A 24716-nucleotide genomic window follows, 5' to 3' on the forward strand; every position below is an offset into this window, starting at 1 on the left:
CAGCCCAATTGAAGATCGTTAACCAATGGATACATGCCCCACAAGCGGACCCTGCCTTTAAAGCTGACAGACACGAACTTGGGGTAGAAGGAATGATGTCGGCACTATATAACGAGAGGCGAACCCCCTCTCTGCTTGGTCCCACAAAACACACCATTGTTCTCTGGCACAAGGCACATAATCAGTTGGGTTGGCGGGGTGTTATAACCAAACTTACTCCCTTATGAGACACTAAACGATTGGGGCGACTTAGTAACAGCAAGGGATTCGCTCAATGGGATGCAATTGGCATCTCCACAGTGGGCAATATGTGGAGTAAAGGGGCAATAATCTTGTTCGAGCGTCTTAAGGACCAATACCAACTGGCAGCATCAGAAAGGTTTCGCTACCTGCAGATTAAGCACGCGTTACAAGCCGTCATACCAGCCGGAGCTAAGGTTCCGGAAGCTACCCCTCTAGAAGATAGATTACTAACAGATTATGCACAAGCGAGCTACTTCATTCACATATCGAAAGCTAGTCAATAACTTACCAGACCCCACAAAGGTACTTATGAGAAAGTGGTCAAGAGATGTTGGAGAACTGGAAGATGCTGATTGGCAAGATGCAACGGCATCCCCACGGGAGGTGAGCATCACCTCGAGGCTCAGGCTGGTACAGCTCAAAATACTGCATCGTACTTACTACACTAGAGTCCTCCTATGTAAAATTGGGAAAGCTTCTCATCCTTACTGTTTGAGGAGGTGTGGGAATGAGGGAACCTTTTTCCATACGTTGTGGGAATGTCCAAGAATTGCGAAATACTGGGCCAGGGTTATGTGGACAATCTCACAGGTGGAGGAAATATCACTGCTGCCAGAACCCAGGAGTTGCCTACTAAACGTGTGGGAGTCAAATGATCTTACGCTCTTGGCTCAGGTGTGGGTTACACTGGGGATCATGGTCGCAAAGCGGAACATCGCACAAAGATGGGGTTCGGAGGAAGTACCGACGATTGCACCTTGGTGTAATGACATGGATGGTGTTATGATGATTGAAAAATCAGTGTATATTAACTGAGGGTGTCCGAGCAAATGGACTACAATATGGGGAGGGTGGAATAAATTTAGGGGATACATCTGTGAGCCTGCTGGGGCACAGTCTGGGGAAACATCTGAAGAAGAGACAATTGGAAATGTGTGAGAATAATGTTAGAAAGGTAATTACCACTGAAGAATTATTTGGTGCATACTCACTCTGACGAAGTTCTTAGATGTTTTGGAATGTGATTGCAATTTACATTGTTAATGGGAAACGTGCAAATTTACATCTTTTGTTAACAATTAATAAATAATAAAAAATGTTTTTGTTTTTTTTAAATCCCCAGGATAAAAACAACACGAACAGGAGGAAAAGCCTTCTCCTATCAGGCTCCCCTAATATGGAACCAGCTCCCCCTGCCCTTAAAACAATGCCCGGATTATTTGAAATTCAGAAAGGCCCTGAAATCCACTCTCTTCTTGGCATAACATACCACCACACTTTCTTTTGCAACTCTGCAAGCGCCGAGATACCCCTCCGGGGGTGATTCATGCGCTATATAAGCCAATTAACATAACATGACATAACTTAAAACATTTTCACGAACCATATTGTTGTGATTGTTTATTTTAGTTTTTTAAGTTTTTGTACTGCGTCTCCTCCAGGGTTACGGCAGTCTGTCCCAGATCGAAATATTAAGAGGTTTATTTTTAAATATATCCCACCCAATAAAATCAGGAAATCACTACAAAACCAATTTTATATAAATTGCTTGCCATGAAGGTTTTGCCATGGCTTCTGTGACTTATTTGAACTTCTTAATAATTCTAATTATTTGTACACCAATTTAAGTTCTTCAAGGGCTCGTCAGGGGCATTAAGGCACGTGTAAATGCAATGACAATACCATACAGCTGTGCACTAGGGAGTTTGCATATGTGCCTTGCCAAGTCTGATCATTATAGGCCTGATTATGATGTCGGTGAGACCTAGACGGTGGCGGTCATGCTGACATCCAGCATAACGGTCCGACTGCCGCATTTTGATGTGGTTGGTTGGACCACAGTGTTCGGAGGGACTGACAATGCTTTTAACAGGCTCAAGGAGCCTGTCAGGAAGCGTTGATCAGATCATAAACCCTACAATGAAGGTGGTGCCTGCGCAGGCACCGCCATAGAGATTACGAAGTCCCTTTCCAACAGCCTTACCAGGGCAGTTCGACTGCCATGGAAAGGTTGTCTGAAAGGGACTTTGCGGCCTCAAGCAGAGTCCCTGTCCCATATGGGCCTCCACTATAAACATCCAGGCAGCATATTGTGCCCGGCACATGTCCATTGATGTTTGAAAAATGGTGTTTACCATTGTGGCTTGTGCAGCGGCCCTCTTCCTGGGCCGCTGCTTAAGCCGCAATGCTAAACAGCATTTTACGACCGCCTCCGTGGCGGTCGCATCATAATTGGGCTGTCGGGCCCACCAACTCCTTGTCAGACAGTCTCGTGCCTGAAACAAGGCGGTCAGACGCTCATCCGACCGCCATCAAAATGAGGCCCTATGCGTCAAATGTTTCACTGACAACTGTACGTAAAAGAAGCTACTGGAAATCCATTTAGAGATCATACTATATCATTACTCTTAAACAAGAAAATAAACTAGTATACCAGATTCAGCAATGTGTGTATCCAAATTTATCTAAGGTGAACAAACATAAGACTTTCCCTGCATAAAATCCTATTTTTGATCCATAGAATCAGGAACTTTACCTGTGAGCCATACGCAGGGAATTAATGGCCCCCTCTCTCTTTATATCTGGGTGCCTTATTTTATGTAATTTTGGCTCCATGAGTACTTCTAGAAAGCTGTAACGTCACATATGCAGAAATATTTACATGCATAAGGAAACTGCTAAAAAGTATCTTTCGTCCAACAAAGGCAGAAGTCGCATTTTGGTTCCTCATCAGAAACATGGAACAGTTTTGCAGGAAAGCACATCCACCAACATGATATAAAATGTCTTCCGATGCACTGTTTCCGTTTTCATTTGTTTTCAAAAATAGTGTCATTTCCTCTTTCATTGGTATTAAATCCAGTCAAAAAATAAGCTCACTTTGCAATTGCAATTCAGATTTTGAACGCATTTAAATGGATTTGCATCTGTAGCTCTATTTCAATTAAAAGCACTATCTAACATCACTGACTTAGAGTAAAAAAGAGAACACTGATTAAGATATGTACATATTAGGCCAGCTGCCATTTTGCTAGAGTTTGTTTGCTGACATTTTCAACTTTATAAGCAATTACAAACAGTTGCTGTTTATATGCTGTTTTATATGACTTTTTATTTTCTTTTAAATGTATATTTGAAATAATGTTTTTGCATTGCGCAAAGCAACTATTGAAAATGAATTTGTCGTGCTTGCAGTACTTTAAATACTTTCCCGGTTTGTCTAAAGAGACAATTCCCACAGAAACTAATCTCAATACTATTAAAAGTAGATTCTTCTAGCAGAAAACAATCAGAAAATACTAGTTAAATGGGTAAAATTATTACTTTCTGCACAAATCCTGTCACAAAATTATGGATTCAGTTTTGAAGCAAATTTTTAAAAAAATTGTGATTGTTAAAAATATACACATATCTTTTAAAGCGTTTTAAAATGTTTTAAAATGTTATAAATACATTTCATATCCTAATATTGGGTATCTTGAACATTTAAACTGAAAGATGTATACATAATAAAACTAGTTTGGTGGTTATTTTTTAATTGCACGCAAAAATTGAATGAAGAAATTAAAAAAACATTGTGTCATCTAAAAGTGGGGGGCATATGCTTGCAATAAAAAGATGACTGTAATTAGAACAAGTATAGATATCCCTTTTAGTTTTAGATCACAGGAAAAAGGATTCTTGGCACAATGAGCAGTATACTATTAGCTTAGAATTGATGAAACGTACAGAAATAGATGAAAGACACAAAGATGACTTAATTATAAAAAAGGGTAAAGAATGGAAGAAAAAGAGCATGGGCAAAGTAAAGCATTAGCCCACCATTCCTGGCACTAAAGTGCACTACTTTTTAAGTGGAAGTGCGAATGTGGGATCAGACAAGATGCACCACTCGCTGTAAAAGAGAACTAATGGCGTTTTAGGTAATTAAGGAGAAAAAGAGCATGTGATAACCCTTCGCCTGTGATTTAAAAAAAAATAAAGACACTGTTACTTGAGTGTTGCAACAGAACTGCTACAAAAATGATGTAATGTTAGGGCAATTGCAACATCATTATCTCTGTGACCATATCAGACGGAAGGAAAGAAATGAAGGGCCAGATCCACCGAAGCTCAAAGGCAAAACAAATCACACTGATGGATGCAACATTTAAAGCTTAGCGTATATATAGTAATGACAATAACTCGACAAATGTAAAGTTAGTACATTTTGAACACACTCCAATTTCCACATCAATTGCTTCTTTCAGTGCTGTCAGAAGCTTGAAGGCGTGTCCGTGATCAGATGATCCGAGAGTAGAAGAGCTGCCTTGTCTTGACATATCACCGTCGAAGTTTGTCTCTATTTGCTCTTCGACTGAACTTCACAAACGCCCCCCCCCTCCCATGCCTTGAGACCCTAACGGGTGATTAGCCGTGCTCTATAAGAACCCTGATTGATTGATTGATTATTTACTCTGACCATGTGAAGACCTTTCTTGGACTAATTTTCCACCCAATAGGGAATGTAGGGTACTTGTGTCTTATGAAAACATCTGTATCGCATTGCAAACAGTATATTTGTTAGAGAAGCTCCTTGTGTTAAACACTTCTTCAGAATCACTGATAGACCTCTTTTCCTAGAAAAACTTGAAATTCAAACTCTGTGTTTCTTTTTTTCATCAGACATTCCTGGAGTATTCTGACACAGGTGCCAAGTTTGTGTTTGGTGACAAATATATGGATCACTTTTTTGCCTTCAAGGTAAGATTCACATAATATGTCATTGGTTGTTTGCAGTTTAAAGGCGAGATCATATGTATTGAATATGTTTTCATTTTCTTTTATCCTTTACTAATTTGATGAAATTTCTAAGTGTGCAGAAGTAGAAGCCAGGAACAGGGGCGTAACAGAAGAGCCCCTGTGGCACAGGTGGGTCCGAAATGTCAGGGGGCCCCCAACTCTTCAAGCGGCTCCCACTCAATCCCCAAAACAATGAATATCTGTGATATATGGGATACTCAGGGGCCCCTCACCATATTCTGCGGGGGAGCCCCAACATTTAGCATTACACCACTGACCAGGAATGCTATTAAAATGAAAAAACAAGCAGTTTTTCCGGAAATCCCCGAGGATGTATTGATGCGGGTGATCTTTTATCCAATATTGTAACTTAAAATTCTCAGTACATTTTTATGGACAGGCACTTTGTTGGTAGCTTCATTGTCAGCTCCAAGATGCCTGATGTACCATAACATCTACTTATATATGTATTACAACAATTGTGGACTTCTGAAAGTGCACTGTGCTTTATCAATTTTGAAACATATTTTATTTTAAGGGGCAATAAAACTTTACTCAGCGAAGCACAGAGAAGCTTTAGAGATCTTGAGGGGGCATGTGACAAAGCTTGGAAAAAAGAAAAATAATAACACAAATGCCTCCCCTATTCAAGATAGCTGAATCTTAAGATCCATTCAGACATTAAAATGATCCAATTCAGACCACAAATTTATGTGAGGTGTATTCTACAATTGAGAACCAAAAATAGAAATTGCAAACACATTGTGGGTCACTTAAGGATGATGGTCACCAGGACAAAAAGTCCAATTCAACACACGATGCCAGGCACCTTGCCTGCCGCAAATGTTAGCAGTAGAATAAATATTTGGCAAATATTGCAGAATAAGCTATAGAAATTAACAAGTATTGAAAAATGGAGAAACATTTCACAGCTCAATGCTTTGCAAGCTAACAGATTCGTAAGTCATTCTACTACTGGGTGTGGTACTGGTACTCAAGCTGTGTACCACATAGACCAGAAACTGACTTCTCTGAAATAGAAGGCAAGATAATTTTTGGTGCTGTTTCAGAACAAAAATTAGTGAAAATCAAGAAATAATGAATTCAGAATATTCACACAAGTTAAGCATGGCCAGATGTACGACCCTTGGTTTTTGCGGCTAGCAAATTGCGAAACATTGCGAGTCGCAAAAGCCAATGTACAACAGTGTCAGAGATACTGTTAGCGATTCCCAATGCGGTCGCAAAATGCAAAGCTCAAGAATATTAATGAGCCACTCGCAATTTGCGACCCCATTGGGAATGGCTGGCCCTCCCAGGAATGGTGGCCTGCTGGGCTCAGCAGACCTCCATGTCTGGGACTGCTTTTCAATAAAGCAGTTTTTTTTTAATGCAGCCTGTTTTCCTTAACCCCTTGTGTGCCCATGACGAGCTGGACTCGTCATGGGCCGCGGTTGCGCTGTGCCCATGACGAGTCCAGCTCGTCATGAACCCCGCCCGCTAATGCAACGGCCGGCACAGGGCGGGGAAAGGGCGTGGCACACAAGGGGTTAAACGAAAACAAGATGCATTTAAAAAAAAAAGAATGAAACATGTTTGTTTAATTTTTTAAGGGCAGGTAGCGGTCCCCGGGACCACTGCCTGCCCTTAAAAATTATTTTTAGAGCCAGTCACAAAGGGGAAGGGGTCCCCTTGGGATCCCTTCCCATTTGCGACTCCATTACCACCCTCTTGAAGAGGGCGGAAAACATTCATACATGGCTTGTGAGTCGCTATTAGGAAGGGAATGCCCCTTCCTAATAGCGAGTTGCAAAACACTATTTTGCGAGTCACATTTTTTTGTAACTCTCAAAATAGTCTTAGTACATTGGCCATGTAGGTTTTTGCATGCGCAAACGGGTCGCAAACTCGTTTGCGCATGTAAAAACTGGTTGTACATCTGGCCCCTAGATCTGAATGGTACCAGCAGGTTGCATGACTCAGGGGTATCACACACAAGGACAGCTTTAAAGACACTTGCAAACAAAAGGACAGAAATTCAATACAGATGGCACAAAGGGGATGTGTGCATGGTTCAACAAGAAAGTACTTGCATACAAGTTATGTATGGTGGGGAGTTGCTTTTTTAGGTACTGTTTTAGATGGGTCCAAAAATAATGATGTGCTTGAGACTAAGCATAAGGCAAGGAGATTGTAGCAGTAATATTTAGTATACACATATATACTTCTTGAAAATGTATTTGATGTTTGCAAGGCACTATTGAAATGCTGAGATCTTCAGTAGAATTCCTCATGGCACAGGCTTTTCTGTTGCTCCCTCCTAATTTAGAACATTCAAGCCTCAGAGGGTGGATTAATATTTGAATAGCATTACAGCCCTTCTGCTTTGGGTTGCAATATAAATGATAACAATAAAATGTAAAAAGACAACTCAAGTTCTGTACGAAAAACAAAAAAGGAGGTTTGAGACTACAAAAGACCAACATAGGGTAGAAACAGAAAGTTGTACTGGCAGTCATGGGGTTAGAGCCACATGATCAAATGCCTGTGCTCTGTAAAATCAAGAGATGTACTCCCAGTCTATGGTCTGCATGCCAGTGCAAACGCTTATCTCCTGCAGACTACTGTATGGCACGTTCCTTAAGCAATGCTCATTCAAATGAAATGTGCTTTGAATGTGGCAGTAAGTGTTTAGCAGGAAGAAATACATCAGTTCATAACACCCATGTCTTTCAATTTCTCTGTTGACTCTTATTTTGAGAGAGGGCTAATTCCACACGTCTTTTCATCATGCTTCCACTAAGACTCCACATCTTCTTGCATCAAAACTCTCTAAATGTGGGCAAGTGCATACCATCAGAAACAGTGAAGTCTGCCTAGATGTCAAGATCCAGAAGAAGAATAAAACAGAAATCCACACATCCTCCTATGTCTGTATACATGGACGGGTGTGTCTGTCTGTGTGTGTGTGTGTGTGTGTATATATATATATATATTCACTGAAAAAACCATATGTGTCAGGGGCGTTATAGTTAGCTGGACTTTTCACTCGTACAAAACCATTGAAATTCCCCCGTTATAGTTAGTTCAGCTAACTATAACTCGCGCGCCCGCAATGCACTGCTGATGACGTCACATATTACATCACCCATGACATGGTCAGTGACATCACTCATGACATCACTGATGACATCTCAAATGACATCACTGATGACATCATCCAGTGAATGTGTGTTTTTCTGAAAATTACATATGTTTTATATATGTATATCTCAAGGTCGATGGAAGAATAAATGGGTATATAAGTGTCTAAATGGATGATTTGTTTTTGAAAAATTGATTGTATAACTGACTGATTAAGTGTATCTTAGTGAATACATGGCTTAGTGAGTAATGTTTAAATGTGTAAATATCTGTATGAGTCTCTCACTTTGTGTATAAGTGGCTGCATGGGTTGGTGAGTAGCTACATGAGTGTCTATATAGGTTATCAGTTGGTTTTTTGAGTATCAGTATGAGTGTCTGAGTGTCTGTATGGTTCGGTGGGGGTGTTACGTAGTGCATAGGTACATGAATTAGTGACTCACTGTTTGTATGTGTTGAAGACAGCATGTGTGCAGGACTGTATGGGTGGATGAGTTTGTGCATGGGTGTGTTAGTGAGTGATAGACTGTCTCAATAGTGTCTTTATGAGTAACTACATATGTTTTAAACTAGTATATGTGACTATTGGTGTATATAAGTGAGTATATTTGAGAGTGAGAGATTGAAAGAGTTCCTGTATGAATAAGTATGTGTTTCTATAAGTGATTGTTTAAAAGACTAAGTATGTGTAAGTTTCTGTAGAAGTAAGTGTGGTGGTGTGTGTATAACTGTATATGCAAGTAAATGGATGTTTGATTCTTTATTAACATGAGTGACTATGTGTGTGAGTAACTCTATGGATGATTGGCGTTGTGTAACAGGATGTACAGGTGTGTGAGTACATATGATGAGTGAGTACATGTATGAGTGACTGTATAGGACTGTTGGTGAATGAGTGGATGTGTATGTGGATCTTAGAATTACTGAATAGGTTGTTGTAACTGGTATTGGTATGTCCATTGTTTTGAACATTGTAGTTTCTATTTTTGAATGTGTGTATCAAAGGTTATATTAGGGGAAGAGGAGGTCTGCCACTCTATCACAAGGATGATGTCATCAGTGATGTCATTAGTGATGTCATTTGAGATGTCATCAGTGATGTCATGAGTGATGTCACTGACCATGTCATGAGTGATGTAATATGTGACGTCATCAGCAGTGCATTGCGGGCGAGCGAGTTATAGTTAGCTTAACTAACTATAACGGGGGAATTTCAATGGTTTTGTACGAGTGAAAAGTCCAGCTAACTATAACGCCCCTGAAACCTATGGTTTTTTCAGTGAATTTCTAAGGTTTTTTAAATGCTAATTCCTAACTATAATGTGCCTGAAACCTATGGTTTTTTCAGTGAATTTCAATGGTTTTTTAAATGCTAATTTCTAACTATGCCTACAGAGATAGGACATGTGAAGAAAGAAGAAAAAACGCACAGAAAGAAAAAAAGAAATGCAGAAAGAAGCAACAGAAGTCCTCAAAGACGAAGAAAAGTGCAGGAAGAAGGATAACGTGCAGAAAGAACAAACAGAAGAGCAGAAAGAAGCCTTGTTGCAAAATCATCCTGTACCCTCAACATTTTCAGACGGATACTGGTGGTAACTGAGTCTGACTAACCAGTCCTAGAGCCAGTGCTATGTTAAAAGACACTCAGAATACAGTGAAAACACCTACATACACTAGGGAACACTATGCGTTGGGGTCCCCATGTGATCAGCATGACCTCCTCAGTAAGCCCCTAGTACATACTAGGGCAGGGGATTAAAACTACCTCTTAAAACGCGCCACAGGGCGTGTTTGCACACGTCACCTCAGGCCCCGTCCCCTCACTTCCCCACTGTGGAAACATGCCCTGTGGCCGTTTTCAGTTGGGAGATTAAGTCCCCTTGAATCCTGAGGGTCCCTAGGGTCCAACTAGACCACTAGGTACCTCCAGTAAGCGCCACAGAGAGATGTAAAAAGGGGCACAGCCTAGACCACCTCTCTGCAACGCAGCGGAGTGGTGCTTACTGGAAGCACCTGGTGGGCTAGTTGGCCCCCAGGGTCCCTCAGGATTGAAGGGGAATTATTTCCCCAACTTAAAACGCGCCACAGGGCTTGTTTGCACACGTTAACTCAGGCCCCGTCCCCTCCCTTCACCACTGTGTAAACACGCCCTGTGGCCGTTTTTAGTTGGGAGATTAAGTTAATTTGAATCCTGAGGGTCCCTAGGGTCCAACTAGCCCACTAGATACCTCCAGTATGCGCCACAGAGCTGCGTTGCAGAGAGGTGTATAAAGTGGCACGGCCTGGACCACCTCTCTGCAACGCAGCTCAGTGGCGCTTACTGGAAGCACCTGGTGGGCTAGTTAGCCCCCAGGGGCCCTCAGGATTGAAGGGGAATTATTTCCCCAACTTAAAACGAGCCACAGGGCTTCTTTGCACACGTTAACTCAGGCCCCGTCCCCTCCCTTCACCACTGTGTAAACACGCCCTGTGGACGTTTTTAGTTGGAAGATTAAGTTAATTTGAATCCTGAGGGTCCATAGGGTCCAACTAGCCCACTAGGTACCTCCAGTATGCGCCAGAGAGCTGCGTTGCAGAGAGGTGTAAAAAGTGGCACGGCCTGGACCACCTATCTGCAACGCAGCTCAGTGGCGCTTACTGGAAGCACCTGGTGGGCTAGTTAGCCCCCAGGGGCCCTCAGGATTGAAGGGGAATTATTTCCCCAACTTAAAACGCGCCATAGGGCGTGTTTGCACACGTCACCTCAGGCCCCGTCCCCTTCCTTACTCACTTTGTAAACATGCACTGTGGCCGTTTTTTAAGTTGGGAGATTAAGTCCCCTTGAATCCTGAGGATCCCTAGGGGCAAAATAGCCCACTAGGTACGTCCAGTAAGCGCCATTGCAGAGAGGTGTAAAAAGGGGCACGGCCTGCACCACCTCTCTGCAACGCAGTGCAGTGGCACCTACTGGAAGCACCTGGTGGGCTAGTTGGCCCCCAGGGTCCCTCAGGATTGAAAGGGAATTATTTCCCCAACTTAAAACGCGCCACAGGGCGTGTTTGCACACGTCACCTCAGGCCCCGTCCCCTCCCTTCACCACTGTGTAAACGCGCCCTGCGGCCGTTCTAAGTTGAGAGATTAAGTCCCCTCGAATCCTAAGGGTCCCTAGGGTCAAACTAGCCCACTAGGTACCTCCAGTAAGCGCCACAGAGCTGCGTTGCATAGAGGTGTAAAAAGGGGCGTGGCCTCAGAACACCTGTCTGCAACTCAGCTCCCTGGCGCACACTGGAGATACCTGTTGGGCTAGTTAATTCCCCAACTTACAACTGGCCAGGGGGCGCGTTTGCAGAGTGCTGCAAGGAGGGGGGGTGGCCTCCAGCGCGATGCCGGTCTTTTATTTATTTTATTTTTTTAAGAAGGAGGGCTGTGTGGCCCCCCTTCTTTTTCTAATTTACTGGCCCTGGGGACCCCATCCCCCAGGGCCTGCACCCTAATTTTTTTTGTTGAAAAAATAAATTTGGCCCTCCCAGGGCCTTAATCGGCCCCGGGGATCCCAACACCCGGTTCATGGCCTTTTTTTTATTTAAATTCGTTAGGAGGGGGCTGCGTTGCCCCCCTCCTCAGGCCTTTATGGCTCCGGGGACCCCATCCTCCGGGGCCAGCCTTTGTTTTTTATTATTTTAAAAATATATACATTTATAGAAACACCTAGGACATGCTGGACAAACAGTATGTACCTATCACCATGACGATTTGCGGGATATTCATTAAAAGGCAACTATGCATAGAATGAATCCACATGGAATGTATTTACACCGCTAGTGAAGCTCTGACGTGTCTGACGCCCTACCATGCCTAATCCCGGCGCCCCCGCCGGTGGGTACTCTCCAAGTAGACACCCTTGTTGTTTATTTATACAAACATGGGTAGCTATTGACGGGCACATTTAATATACACGCACACCAAGCCATTCAAAGGGGATTCGACAAAAATTCAACCAAACTATGCAAGAAACCTCCCTCACGGTTAATAAAAAACACATCCACCGCCGGATGTGTAATACTTTTTATTTTACTCTCTGGAAAGGAGACGAACCTCACTTGAGAGTCACAGCGTGCTCCTGGCTGAGCCCAATGCTGTGTTACACCCACCAGTGCCCGCCGATTGCCTCACACCTCTGTGTTGTATTCCACCAGCTAGTGCGTATGCTATGACACTCTCTAGCCCATGTGCACTGTAACACCACCCCGTGAATATGTCATGCCACACTTGCCTTCGCACGGGTTATATTGCCCCATCTAACGTGCCTTCCTCGATGTGTATGTTATAACGCACAGCGCTATGCCATACATATTACAATCTGGGATCCATATCTTTGTCACAGTGCATATGCAACGTTACACTCCCCAGCACATATTTTATATTACAACTTTAGAGACTAGTTATGTTACACAACACTGCCCTGTGCATATTACACTCCAAGGCGCATATCGCATAGCACGCGCTAGTGCCTGTGCTATCTCGCGCTCTCCAATGAATCTGTCATTGCGCACAATGTATTGCATATTATATTTCACGCCCCGGTTCATCTTATATCACACTTTTTGGTGCATAGTTTATACCAGATACTACATCTAGTTTTCATTTTCAATCGTGCTCTCAGGACTATGTTCTATATAACACTGCGTCCACCTACCCTTTTCACGGGCATTACATTTTGCAATGGGGGTGGAGGGTAAGGGGCTGTTTCTGCCAAGTGAGCCCGGAGTCACAGTCACAAATGTCCTCTTCTTCCTGAATAAAAGTGAGATTATGCTGCATACTTGTTCATATATTAAGCAGTTCGCACAGACACACATTTTAAAAACAATAAAGTTCCTAATACCCATCTTCTCTGAACAGTTAGCTTGCTGCCCCATCCACCTCCTCCCTATCCTCTGTTGTCTGAATCCATGGACTAGCCTCCTCCCTCCTGCCATGCATGGTCTGATGTGCTGCCACTGCCCTCCATTTAGCATGATGTACCAGTCCACTCCTCCTGCCCTCCATTGCCCAATTCTATGGCCCATCATTGACCTCCTGCTTAGCCTCTGTGCTTAGCTTGCTGCTCCTATTCTCCTTCCCCCTTCCCTCCGATGTCTTTGGGCATGCCCCTGCTCCATCCTTTTTGCCCACTATGTTCCATGGACCTGCCACTCCTATCTACTCTGAGTGTTCTGTTGAGCTGCCACTCCCCTCCCACCTGCCTCGCATTGTCAGATGACTGTAACCTGTCCCTGCCACCTCCACCCTGCCTGTCCACATGCCATGCCCCTATCCCCTTCCTCCTCTCCTCCATGGTCCATTTTACTGCCACACCCTTCTGCCCTCCCTGATCTGTTGTGCTGCAACTGCTCCTCCTGCCTGCCCCGCGCGGTCTGTTGTGAGGCCCCTTCCCCTGAACTCTCTTGTCTGTGCCCAGGTCCTGACCCTCCCTTCTATCCTCCATGGTCCTTTGTTCATGCCCCTGCACCCACCTTCTTGCCCATCATAGCCATTGTGCTGCCACTAACCCTCCCGCTTGCCATGCATGGTCTTCTTTGCTGCCATGGCCCCTCCCACCTTCCCTGTGTGGTCAGCTAGCTGCCCCTGAACCCCTCCCACCTTCCCTCCATGGTCTGTGTGTATGCCACCATAGTCTCATTGTTGCTCTCCATGGTGTGTCTTGTTTCTAGTGCCCATCATGCCTGACCTCCATGGTCATCTTGCTGCTCCTGCCCTGCCACCTTGCCCCCAGCCCTCTGTTTCCATGTGCAGACCCCCTATTCCCTCCCTCCTGGCTTTCCTGTTCCATTGTAATGCCCCTGATCTGTCCCTCCTGCCCTTTATGGTCTGTTATGCTGCAGCTTTCTCTCCTGTCTGTCCATTATGGTCAGCTAGCTACCATTGCCTCTTTCCCATCTGTTCTCTGTTGTCCATGTGCATGGTCCTGTCCCCTCCCTATTGCTTTCTATGGATTGTTGTGCTGCACTCCCGTCCCGCATGCGCTGTGGGGTGTATTGTGCTGCTGCAAACCCTGATGCCTGCCCTGTAGGGTCAGTTTGGTGCACCTCTCCATGTCCCTCCTGTCCTCTGTTATCCGAGTCCATGTCCCAACCCCAATTCCTCCTGCCTACCATGATTCAATGTACCATACTTGCGAACATTTTGAACTTGGTAAGAGGGAGATTTTACAAAAAAACTGGGGTATTGATTTTCCCCTTTGAGTTACATTGAAAAAGAGGAGATTGTAGACAGGAGACAGATCAAATAAAGCCCATTTGAGCTTAAAAACATTGGACGTTTCCTGGCTGAAATGGGTCTGTTGGCATGTATGGTTGTACTACCACTGCCTCTTCCTTCTGCCCACAATGGTCTATTATATTGCCACAGCCTCTCTTGCCAGTCCTGTATTGTTGGTTTGTTGTCCCTGCCCCCCTTTCCACTGCCCTCCATAGTCTGTTGTGCTGCCACTGCCCTTCCTGCCTGCCCAGTGTGGTCAAATTGTTGCCTCTGCACTCTCCTACCTGCCTTCAATTTTCAGAGTCCGTGCCCCTGGCCTCTGCCTCTCAACAGTATCCCAATGAACAACTAGATTGCTAACATTCTATATTTATTACAAAAGTTTGGAACGCCTGACGTCATCTTGATGTAATCAAAACTGTAATATCTAGAGTATTTCCTTTAGAAATTACATATATGAGAGGGTCTTATTTGCATCAAAATTATGGTTAGTGCTCTAAAAAACTAAAATGAGGACATATTTTCTGAGTTTTCAAATAGCGACAAAGAACTTTTAAATTATTTGTAATCTTTATGTTTTTTTATCCAGTTGACCACTTGATTAAATGTTGCACCTTGGTGAGAGGATGTGGTGTTACTTCCAGAGCTGCAGACTTTGCAACTGGGGAACCAGGTTGGAGTTTCTGCTTCAGCTCAACATTCTGTGATTGTGGTCAAATCACTTAATCTCCCCATGTCTACAACCAAAATTAATTTGATCTTGTGTGATGTAACCAATGCTCATGTAAAGCATTCCAATACCTGACTAGTCTGCACTATATAAAACTGCAAATACACAGAAAATAAGTGTTTTGCACACTTCTGTCATTGGGCTACATGTGGGCTACATCTGGGTGATATTTGTGCTGCATTTAGGCTCTTTTGTGTCTGGTGGCCATTTTGGGAGATTTATTTGTTATGAAGTTTCCTAATTTCCTCATTTACTGCAGTCTCCTCAGTAGGAAATGCTTTCAGTTTTTTACTTTGATTCCATCAAGAAGGTATTCAGATATGTCACACATTTGCCATAAATTCTGAATGTTAGCACTCTAGTTGCTCATTAGATCACTGTAGTAAAGCTACTGCTCACCACGGAAGTTTGCTGCTGGTATTAAAAGTGCATGTTTCAGTCTGCATATCAGAATTTTTTAATGAAATAGAAGAGGATTTGAGAAGTCACTCAAAATGTGCCCTAATTTTTCTTTCTTCAGCACTAATCATAATTTCTATGGCAAAATGAACCCCCCCATTGTGTTCCTTTTTAAATTAAATGTTTTAAGTGTTACCAGTTTATTCCAATCAAGATGGCTTCAGGTGTGCCATACTTTTGTCATAAGTAAGACAGTAAGCGCTCTAGTTGTTCTTAAGAACACTCTGGGACATTCTGTCATTAGGCTATACTTGGGCTACATCTGGGTGATATTTGGGCTACATTTGGGCTCTTTTGTCTCTGGTGGCCATCTTGGGAGATTTATTTGTTATGAAGTTTCCTAATTTCCTCATTTACTGCAGTCTCCTCAGTAGGAAATACTTTCAGTTTTTTACTTGGTTCCATCAAGAAGGCATTCAGATGTGTCACACATTTGCCATAAATTCTGAATGTTAGCACTCTAGTTGCTCATTAGATCACTGTAGTAAAGCTACTGCTCACCAGGGAAGTCTGCTGCTGGTATTCAAAGTGCATGTTTCAGTCTGCATGTCAGAATTTTTTTATGACATAGAAGAGGATTTGAGAAGTCAAAATGTGCCCTAATATTTCTTTCTGCAGCACTAATCATAATTTCTATGGCAAAATGAATCCCCTCATTGTGTTCCTTTGTAAATTAAATGTTTTAAGTGTTACCACTTTATTCCATTCAAGATGGCTTCAGGTGTTCCATACTTTTATCATAAGTAAGACTGTTAGCGCTCTAGTTGTTCGTTAGAACACTCTGGGACATTCTGTCATTGGGCTATACTTGGGCTACATCTGGGTGATATTTGGGCTACATTTGGGCTCTTTTGTCTCTGGTGGCCATTTTGGGAGACTTATTTGTTATGATGTTTCCTAATTTCCTCATTTACTACAGTCTCCTCAGTAGGGAATACGTTTGTCATAAGTAGGACTGTTAGCGCTCTAGTTGTTCTTTAGAGCACTCTGGGAAGCTGCAGTAGAACACAAAGGAATCAACTGACAGTCTCTGCCCTTGTTGGATGTACATGTTTTACTGAGAATGTCAGACTTCATTCTCACATGACTGAGAAAGATAATGCAGGCAGGGTTCCGATCTCGGATAAGTATCATTGACCAAGTTTTCCGTTTTGTTATTTTGTATTGGAAGACGGTGGTCTTAGGAAAAGGCGCCTTATATCCGGTGTTCGTGGACCTAAAAGCGGCTTTCGACCTGGTCCCATGCAGAAAGCTCTGGCAGGTTCTGAGAGAAATGGGTATTGCACCTAAACTTCTCACCGTGGTTATCCGCTTGCATGAGGGAAATGTCGCCCGGGTGCGTTGGGGGGGTGTGGGTGAGGTGACAGAGGACTTTCCGGTTGGCAGGGGCGTGCGGCTGGGGTGCGTTTTGGCACCGACTCTGTTCTCGCTCTTTGTCAACGGGGTGGCCGATTTCCTCTCGCTGACCCCCACCGACGCGCCGGTACTGGCAGGAGTACGTATCCCCATCCTCATGTTCGCGGATGATACGTTGATTATTTCCAAGACCCCAAGTGGCCTACAAAAGGCTCTTGGGTGTTTTGAAGAGTTCTGCATAGCGAGGGGCCTGGAAGTTAATACCGGAAAAAACGAAGTTCATGTCATTTAATGCTCACAAATCTTATAAAGGAAGAATCTATATGAATAAGCTACCCTTGGAGGAGGTTTCCTCATTTACATACCTGGGCATAACACTGCAGAAAGATATGCGTTGGGGCTGCCAACTAGATTGTGCCGCATTAATACACAAGCAAAAATCAGGTGTCCTTCTCTCTAGATTCAAAACCTCATTTACAAAACCAATCTCTCCAGTATTAGAAGTCTATGGGACGATGGTTTTGAGCTCATGCCTTTACGGGGCTGAGCTCTGGGGCTTTGGTAATCTGAACAGCCTGATGGTGCTAGAAAATGTGTTTTTACGCAAGATTACAAATCTCCCTTCTAGCACACCATTGCGACCTCTATTATTGGACCTTGGCAAAAAGCCACTTGAACATCTTGTGAAGCTCCGTCCAATACTTTATTGGCGTCGGCTTTGGTGTACAGGTGAACTTGTCCATAATTGGAGTGGCTTTGTGGATTTAATAGAATCTGATAGGTTCCACAAAATACCATGGCTGCATGGGATTAAATCTCTCCTGGGTAGCATAGGCTTGATTGAACTTTGGAAAGACCCTGCAAATGCTGTTTTCCCATCTAAGGAAAAGCTGAAAACAATGTATTGGGAATGGGTATATAAGGTAGAAATCTCACAAGGCCTCTCCACCCATTTATCATGTCGTTTTTTTGATCTAAAAGCCCACCCATCCCTAGAGAGGTACTGGGATACAATTGAAAAAACCCTAGATCGCAAATTGTATTTTCAGATACGGGTGGGTACTCTACCCGTTGCTGAATTCACCTCCAGATGGGGAGGCCAAGGAAACAAAAACGACAAATGCTACAGATGTGTAGAAGAATGTGAATCCGTAGGACACGTACTATTTTTTTGTCCCATGTATGTAGTACCTCGGGAAATATGGATAAAACCAATCTGTAGACTTCTGGGCATTAGAAGATATGCTATAGCTCTCCGTATTTTGTGCACAGATTCCGCACCTCCAATTTGCATAGCCGTGGCTAAATTCTTAGGGTGGGCTTGGGGCATAAGGTCAAAAGCTCTGAGGCACGTTGTAAATTCTCCCTCCTAAAAAATCTGCATTCAGTAGAATCCACTTGATGTAGTTAATATAGGTTGGTAACTAAAGTAGTACGACCATTAAGCTGAGCCACGTTAATACGTGTGTAATATAAGAGCAAATGGATTGGTTCTTTTTTAGATTGGCTTAATTATATCTTTTTCAAACATCTTGTTTGACGGTTGTCTAGAGATTTAATTGTAATTTTAATTCTTTTAGATAATTTATTAACTGTTTTATGTAATGATTGTAATGTGCTTTTATGATTCAACTGTCGAATAAAGCTTGATTGATTGAGAAAGATAATGTGAATTTACAGAAAATATGCTCTCAGTTAACTTATAGATCACCTTCCAAACCTCCGTGGGAAAAGCATGAGAAAATAGTTTTCTCTCAAACATGATTCATGATATCACAGCAGAAGGCTTTTTCACATGATAAAATCACCTTAGAACACACCACAATTCCTAAAATGAGTATGGTACCATCAACAAATGATTTATAATGTAACTAAAGTCTTAAAACCTTCTATTAACTGCAATGCTTTTTAATGAGGTGCTATCATGTATATTGGTCCCAAGATGGCTGCCAACACTTCTTGGATGAAGTGCTGACAGCCAATCAGATCTCACGATGAGATGTGTGGTTAGGCTCCGCCCAGATATATATGTGATTTTACTTTTGATTTTCTCAGGAACTACTAAACGGATTTACACCATTTAAGCAAAAGGCACATGCCTGACCTGAGGAATACCTCTTTTCCAAATTTCAAGTAATTCCGTTCAGCCGTTCGGGCTGTACCTTCGACTAAAGGTCCTATGGGAAAATGCATGGGGAAAACGCGTTTTGGGACCCCCCTTTTTTCTCAGCCCCCGCTTGACGAATCACCCGAGACTTTCAGGGTAGGAGCTGAGCGGAGCGCCCCATTAGTTTTGAAAATTTCACGAAGATAAGTCAACCGGCGCCAAAGTTATTCAAAATAGAATTTTCAGATTTCCTATGGGAACTCGGTCCTAACCATAACTATCTACTGGCGACCGCCAGTAGATAATATACACACACATATATATATACACGTATATATACATATATTCATATACATATATTTGTATTCATATGTATATACAGAGAAAATAAGTGTACTGAGATATTGCCAAAATCACACAATGCCCATTCTTACGTAGTTTTTCTTTTCTTCTTTCTTTATTGGATCACTTGTTGTGTCTCTTTATACAGCAAATACAGTCTACAATCAACACTTGTTAGGAATACTACTTCTTTCTCTCTGCGTATTTATTTCTTGAAAAAACAAAATTCTGTATTCCGGGCTCGAAATTTTACTGTCTTCTTTAAAAATTCTTTCTCTGAACATCAGAATTGTGAAGGAGGAGAGACGCTGTTTGAGAGAAACGTGGAGCCCATCTCATGGGGATTTAATGACTAAGGAGTGAACATTAATTCAGTTGTATGCTGTGAAATGTTTTTTGAAGCAAACACAAGGAGATGATGGACGGAGCACTGAACCTTTTCAAACACTCATCTCCAGTCACAGATCTGGGTTGAATCCATCATCATTCTTTAGCTCACTTTGCTGCCACAATTCAGACCCAGCCATATGCAAATCAGTCTTGACCCTGTTCCCCATGGGAACAGTCAGTACGAACTGCCAAGCCAGGTCTTCCCTGGAACGGAAACAAGCATCCTTGGACCAGTTTCCGGGTAACACCCCCACATCAGCCAGTCTAGCTTGAATCCAGTGGCAAAGTAAGCAAGGGACCCACGTCTGGGCATACTCTGCCAAGTTGGGGAGAACAAAGCAAACATATGGATATGATGCACTGAGTGCTGAAACGTTTCAGACACTCACCCCCAGTCAGAGATCTCGGTTGAATCTATCATTGTTCTTTAGCTCACTTCGCCACCCCAGTTCAGACCCAGCCATATGCAAATCAGCCGTGACCCTGTTCCCCATGGGAACAGTCAGCCCGAACTGTCAAGCCAGGTCTTCCCTAGAATGGAAACAAGCATCCTGGGACCAGTAGCCAGTTGATTTGACAAGCTGTATAATATACTCTTAACAGAAATGGTGAGGAATATGGAGATCCAGAATATCTTATTCCAATGATTCTACAAAATGGAGGAGTAGGCAAGATCCCCTTGTTAGAGAAATAATTTTTTAAGAAGATGGTAACATTTCGACCCCAGAAGACAGGATTGAGTTTTTTCAAGAAAGCTACTGACTGAAACATTAGAATACTGCAAGGAGAGTGCCTGAGTGAATTTATAAGTGCTTGGGTATTGGCAGAGTGTTTGGATTAGTACATAGTAGTGGCTGAGTGACTGGAGGAGTGCACGGGGAGTGACTGGGTCATTGCATGAGTACATGGGTACTCATTGGATGAGTAGAGTACTGCAAGGAGAGTGCATGGTGAAATTATAAGTGCTTGGGTTTTGGCGGAGTGATTGAATAAGTAAATGGTGCTCGCTGGGTGATTGGAGGAGTGCATGGGTAGTGACAGGGCGATGGCTGGACTGCATGGGTAGTGCTCATGGTATTGTAGCAGTGCATGAGTTAGTGCATGGGTCATTGCATGAGTGCATGGGTAGTGACTGGATGATTAGTGGGCTGCTAGGAGAGTGCATGGTGAATTTATAAGTGCTTGGGTTTTGGCTGAGTAATTGGATAAGTACACACATGTCACATCAGGCCCCGCCACCTCCCTTCACCACTGTGCAAACGCACGTCCTGGCGGGTTTTATGTTGGGGGATTAATTCCCCTTGAATCCTGAGGGTCCCTAGGGGCCAAGTAGCCCACCAGGTACCTTCAGTAAGCGCCACAGAGCTGCATTGCAGAGAGGTGGTCCAAGGCCACGCCCCTTTGAACACCTCTCGGCAACGCAACTCTGTGGCGCTTACTGGACGTACCTGGTGGGCTAGTTGGCCCCCAGGGACCCTCAGGAATCAAGGGGACTTAATCCCCCAATTTAAAATGTGCCACAGGACGCGTTTGCACACTTGTCACATCAGGCCCCACCCCTTGCCTTCACCACTGTGCAAATGCGCCCCCTAGTGCGTTGTAAATTGGGGGATTAAAGAAACTTGAGTCCTGAGGGTCCCTGGGGCCAACTAGCCCACCAGCTACCTCCAGTAAGCGCCACAGAGCTGCGTTGCAGAGTGGTGTAAAAAGCAGCTCCCTGGGAGAATTCCCATAGAAGCCCATGTTCTGGTGTCAACATGGGCTTCTATTGGAATTCTCTGCGGCATATTAACAAGCCCATTATCGCCGCTTTAGCTGCAGTTTTCTGCCGCTAAAGCGGCGATAATTTTAATGCCGTGCTTGATAATATGCCCCTAATATTCTCTCACTCCAGAGTTTCATGGGCTATCCTGTCTGTCTAGCATAGACAGATGGACAGTAGCTCAGAACTTGCATTCAGCCCCAAACACAAGGAAGACACCAAGCAAAATGATCTTCTGAGCAGAGTAACAATCAAGTTTGTGCGACTCCAAGCCCTTAGGATATTATTGCTACTGTATGTGACAACATTGAGAGCCATGGAGCGGTAACAGGTATACAAAGTGTTATTTTAACCTGCAAGGAAAACCACCCCACAAGGCGTGCTTCTGTAAACAGTAAAACAGCACCGACTGCCAGAGCAAGCGGAAAAGTGCCAAAGAAAAATACGCTGCAAGCCTTGTTGAGCGCCTTTGTTTACTATCGTCAGCGTGAACAGAAACCACACTTGATTCAAGTTCATTAAAGCGTAGGCTTCTGCCCTCATGAAAGAACTGAACACAAAGCAGCCAGCCACACCTTGAAAAATCACTGTGCGTTTGACCTTAATTTTAAAATGATGTTTTCTATCTAATATGATTTTTGATATGTAATATGGGAAATTGATAGACCTAGGGATGCAAAGCTTCCTTTCTTCCATTCTTCCTGCTCCATCTACCCACACACACAGAAATAAAATCTGTATCTATGCATGTTTCCTGGTTTAGGAGATTCGCTGCACCTGCTTCTATACATTTCCCTGACATGTTCTCATAAAAAAATATATATGCATAATAACTAAATATTGGAATGACAGTCGCCTTCACCGGTTCACCGAGTAATACACCAGCCCTGCTATATTTTTTTTTACCAATGTGCCTAAACCATATGTAGTAGTTGAGGCTGAATGTTTCTGGTGGAATTTCCACCCAGCAGGGTGGCGGATGTATAGCCGTTGTCGCGTAGACTGAGGTCACAGAGGTGGTGGCAGCAGGTACTCCCCCAAAGAGACTTCACTTGATGGGTGAACACACTTAGATGAACATTTATCAGTGTTTGAGTAGGATAGTAGAATTTGAAATACCTAATGTAGACATTGAAATTTACATATCAGATTGGTGACATACTGTCAGGACCCACATATCATAGTTGGGGGAGAGGGGTTTCCCAGTATGTTAAGGACAGACACTATACTCACGTTTTTTCCTGGAAGCTGTCCAGCTTCCCAATGGGAGAGTTGGAGGTGGGAGGGATCTTTTGTGGTTCCCAATTCAACCTAGTATGTCACTGATCTGCCGCTAGCGACGGGCGACTGAACTGCCATCATCTTTGTAGGAGTTAGCACTGCACCTTGGATGAACCGATGGAGTCTCTGCAGGTGCTGGTGGGATGCTTCATTGTTAATACAAAAAACATCTCTGCAATAGGTAAAGTAGCTGAGGTTCAAGTCCCATTAGAGCAGCTTGGCCTATCCTCCATGTGAGGTTGATAAATTGATGACAGCTAAGTCGAGGACTAGTAAGTGAGATAATTCAGGTGCCGTTTAGTTTTAAGTGTGATGTATAAATAGTGAATATTCTTAAGACTTTTTCTCTCATAAATCTTTAACACTAAACTGCATTCCAAGTGCTTGAGAATATGATAATGCTTCCATGGAGTTGCACTTGTTTCCTTCTTCTGTGCACACACACTTACACACCATTTGGAAACGTATCATTTGCTGGGAATCAGCTATGGGGTGGGGGACCAAAGTCTTGCTGTGAGTCATGACTGGGTTCCCACAAAGCCCAAACAATCTGGCCCCTAAAATGTAACGTGGTGCGTAATCTCTGGGTTCTCCATGGCAACTTTTCTCAGGAAGGCTCAGTCTGAAAAACTTTCCTTGAGAGAAATTGCTGCTGTACTTGGTCAGCAACTAACCAAAATAATACAAAGGTTAATAAGTAAAGACCTCAAAAGTTCAAAGGCCAGTTAGATAAACATATTAGCAGTTATTGAGTAACATACCATAAAAATGAAGCAAATCTGATTTAGAGGTTGAAAGGTATTGCAAAACATTAAATATTCACTGAAAAACAGTATAAAATCAAAATTCTGATATCTATGAAAGGCAGTGGCGGCTCCTCCACTAAGGCATAGTAGTGTTGCCCCACTGCTCATTGAGCAGCTCAAAAGAAAATTAAATGATGATAGAAAGAAGTTATTATCATTTTATTTATTTGACTCCAACTAGTTTTGGTTGGGCGGGGCTACCAGGAAGGCCTCTTTTTGTTAGTTCAATGCTGGTCACCCGGGGAGCAGGTCAAACAGAGCATTTTAAAGCGTAAACACAGTCAGCCGTTAATGATGATCCCTCAGGAAGTAGGGCTGCAAATCCAGGGTTTACTCCCTGCCCCCATATGGTTCAGCTCCGTGGCCTAGTTCTTGCTATAAGGAAATACTTTGCAGCAGAACACAATCTCACATTCCCTTTCACCACATAAACCCTCATGGTAGAAACATTGTTGCATTGAGAAGACCTTTCCCTGCCTCTCAGATCAACCCTCAACTGCCTCAAATATTCCTAGCAAGCATGAAGGGAAATCTCTGTTTTTAAGATCCCATCTGATCCAGCCCCAGTGTTGGCTCAGGAGGATGTCTATCACTATCTCCCAAGCTGGTATATGTGACATGAAAGGCCTGGGACCAATCATCATCCCATTTCTCAATGTTTATATGTCTCTTTGTTCTGCCAGTGGCTGGGTCTTGATGGAGTGAAGTGTAAGTGAATTCCAGCCAAATATAGGGACTCCTTTAGTTAAGCGCGTCACTAAACTTAGGCAGACTCTAATGATGTTTTTCAAGCCGGATTGTGCACAGTAGGTAATACTATTCTTACTACACTCGTGATACTTTCATGCTAAATCACCTACTGACTGCACATTTATTTTTTAAAGCATTCTTTTATCCTAAATTGCAAAAATAAAAATGTCAATCTGTGTCACCTATTTGGGAAGGGTATATTGCCTAGCTTCATAAAACATCCACTTCTGAAAGCATATTACATTGAGTTGCAAGCAGGAAAGGGTTGGCCATCATTATTACACCCCATATACGTACTTTGTGCAAATGTGCAGAACCATACTGC

General features: G+C 43.2%; 1 protein-coding gene across 1 annotated transcript in view; it reads left to right on the top strand.

Moving 5' to 3' along the window:
- SLC28A3 (solute carrier family 28 member 3) overlaps positions 1-24716 on the top strand; it is a 312588-nt gene that overhangs the window by 210712 nt on the left and 77160 nt on the right. Inside the window, exon 8 of the mRNA XM_085633118.1 lies at positions 4909-4986. Within this exon, the coding sequence (XP_085489244.1) occupies positions 4909-4986 (78 nt within the window). The remainder of the gene's footprint in view (positions 1-4908; positions 4987-24716) is intronic.

Source organism: Triturus cristatus, chromosome 2_1, assembly GCF_964204655.1.
Source record: "Triturus cristatus chromosome 2_1, aTriCri1.1, whole genome shotgun sequence".
Lineage (NCBI taxonomy): Eukaryota > Metazoa > Chordata > Amphibia > Caudata > Salamandridae > Triturus > Triturus cristatus.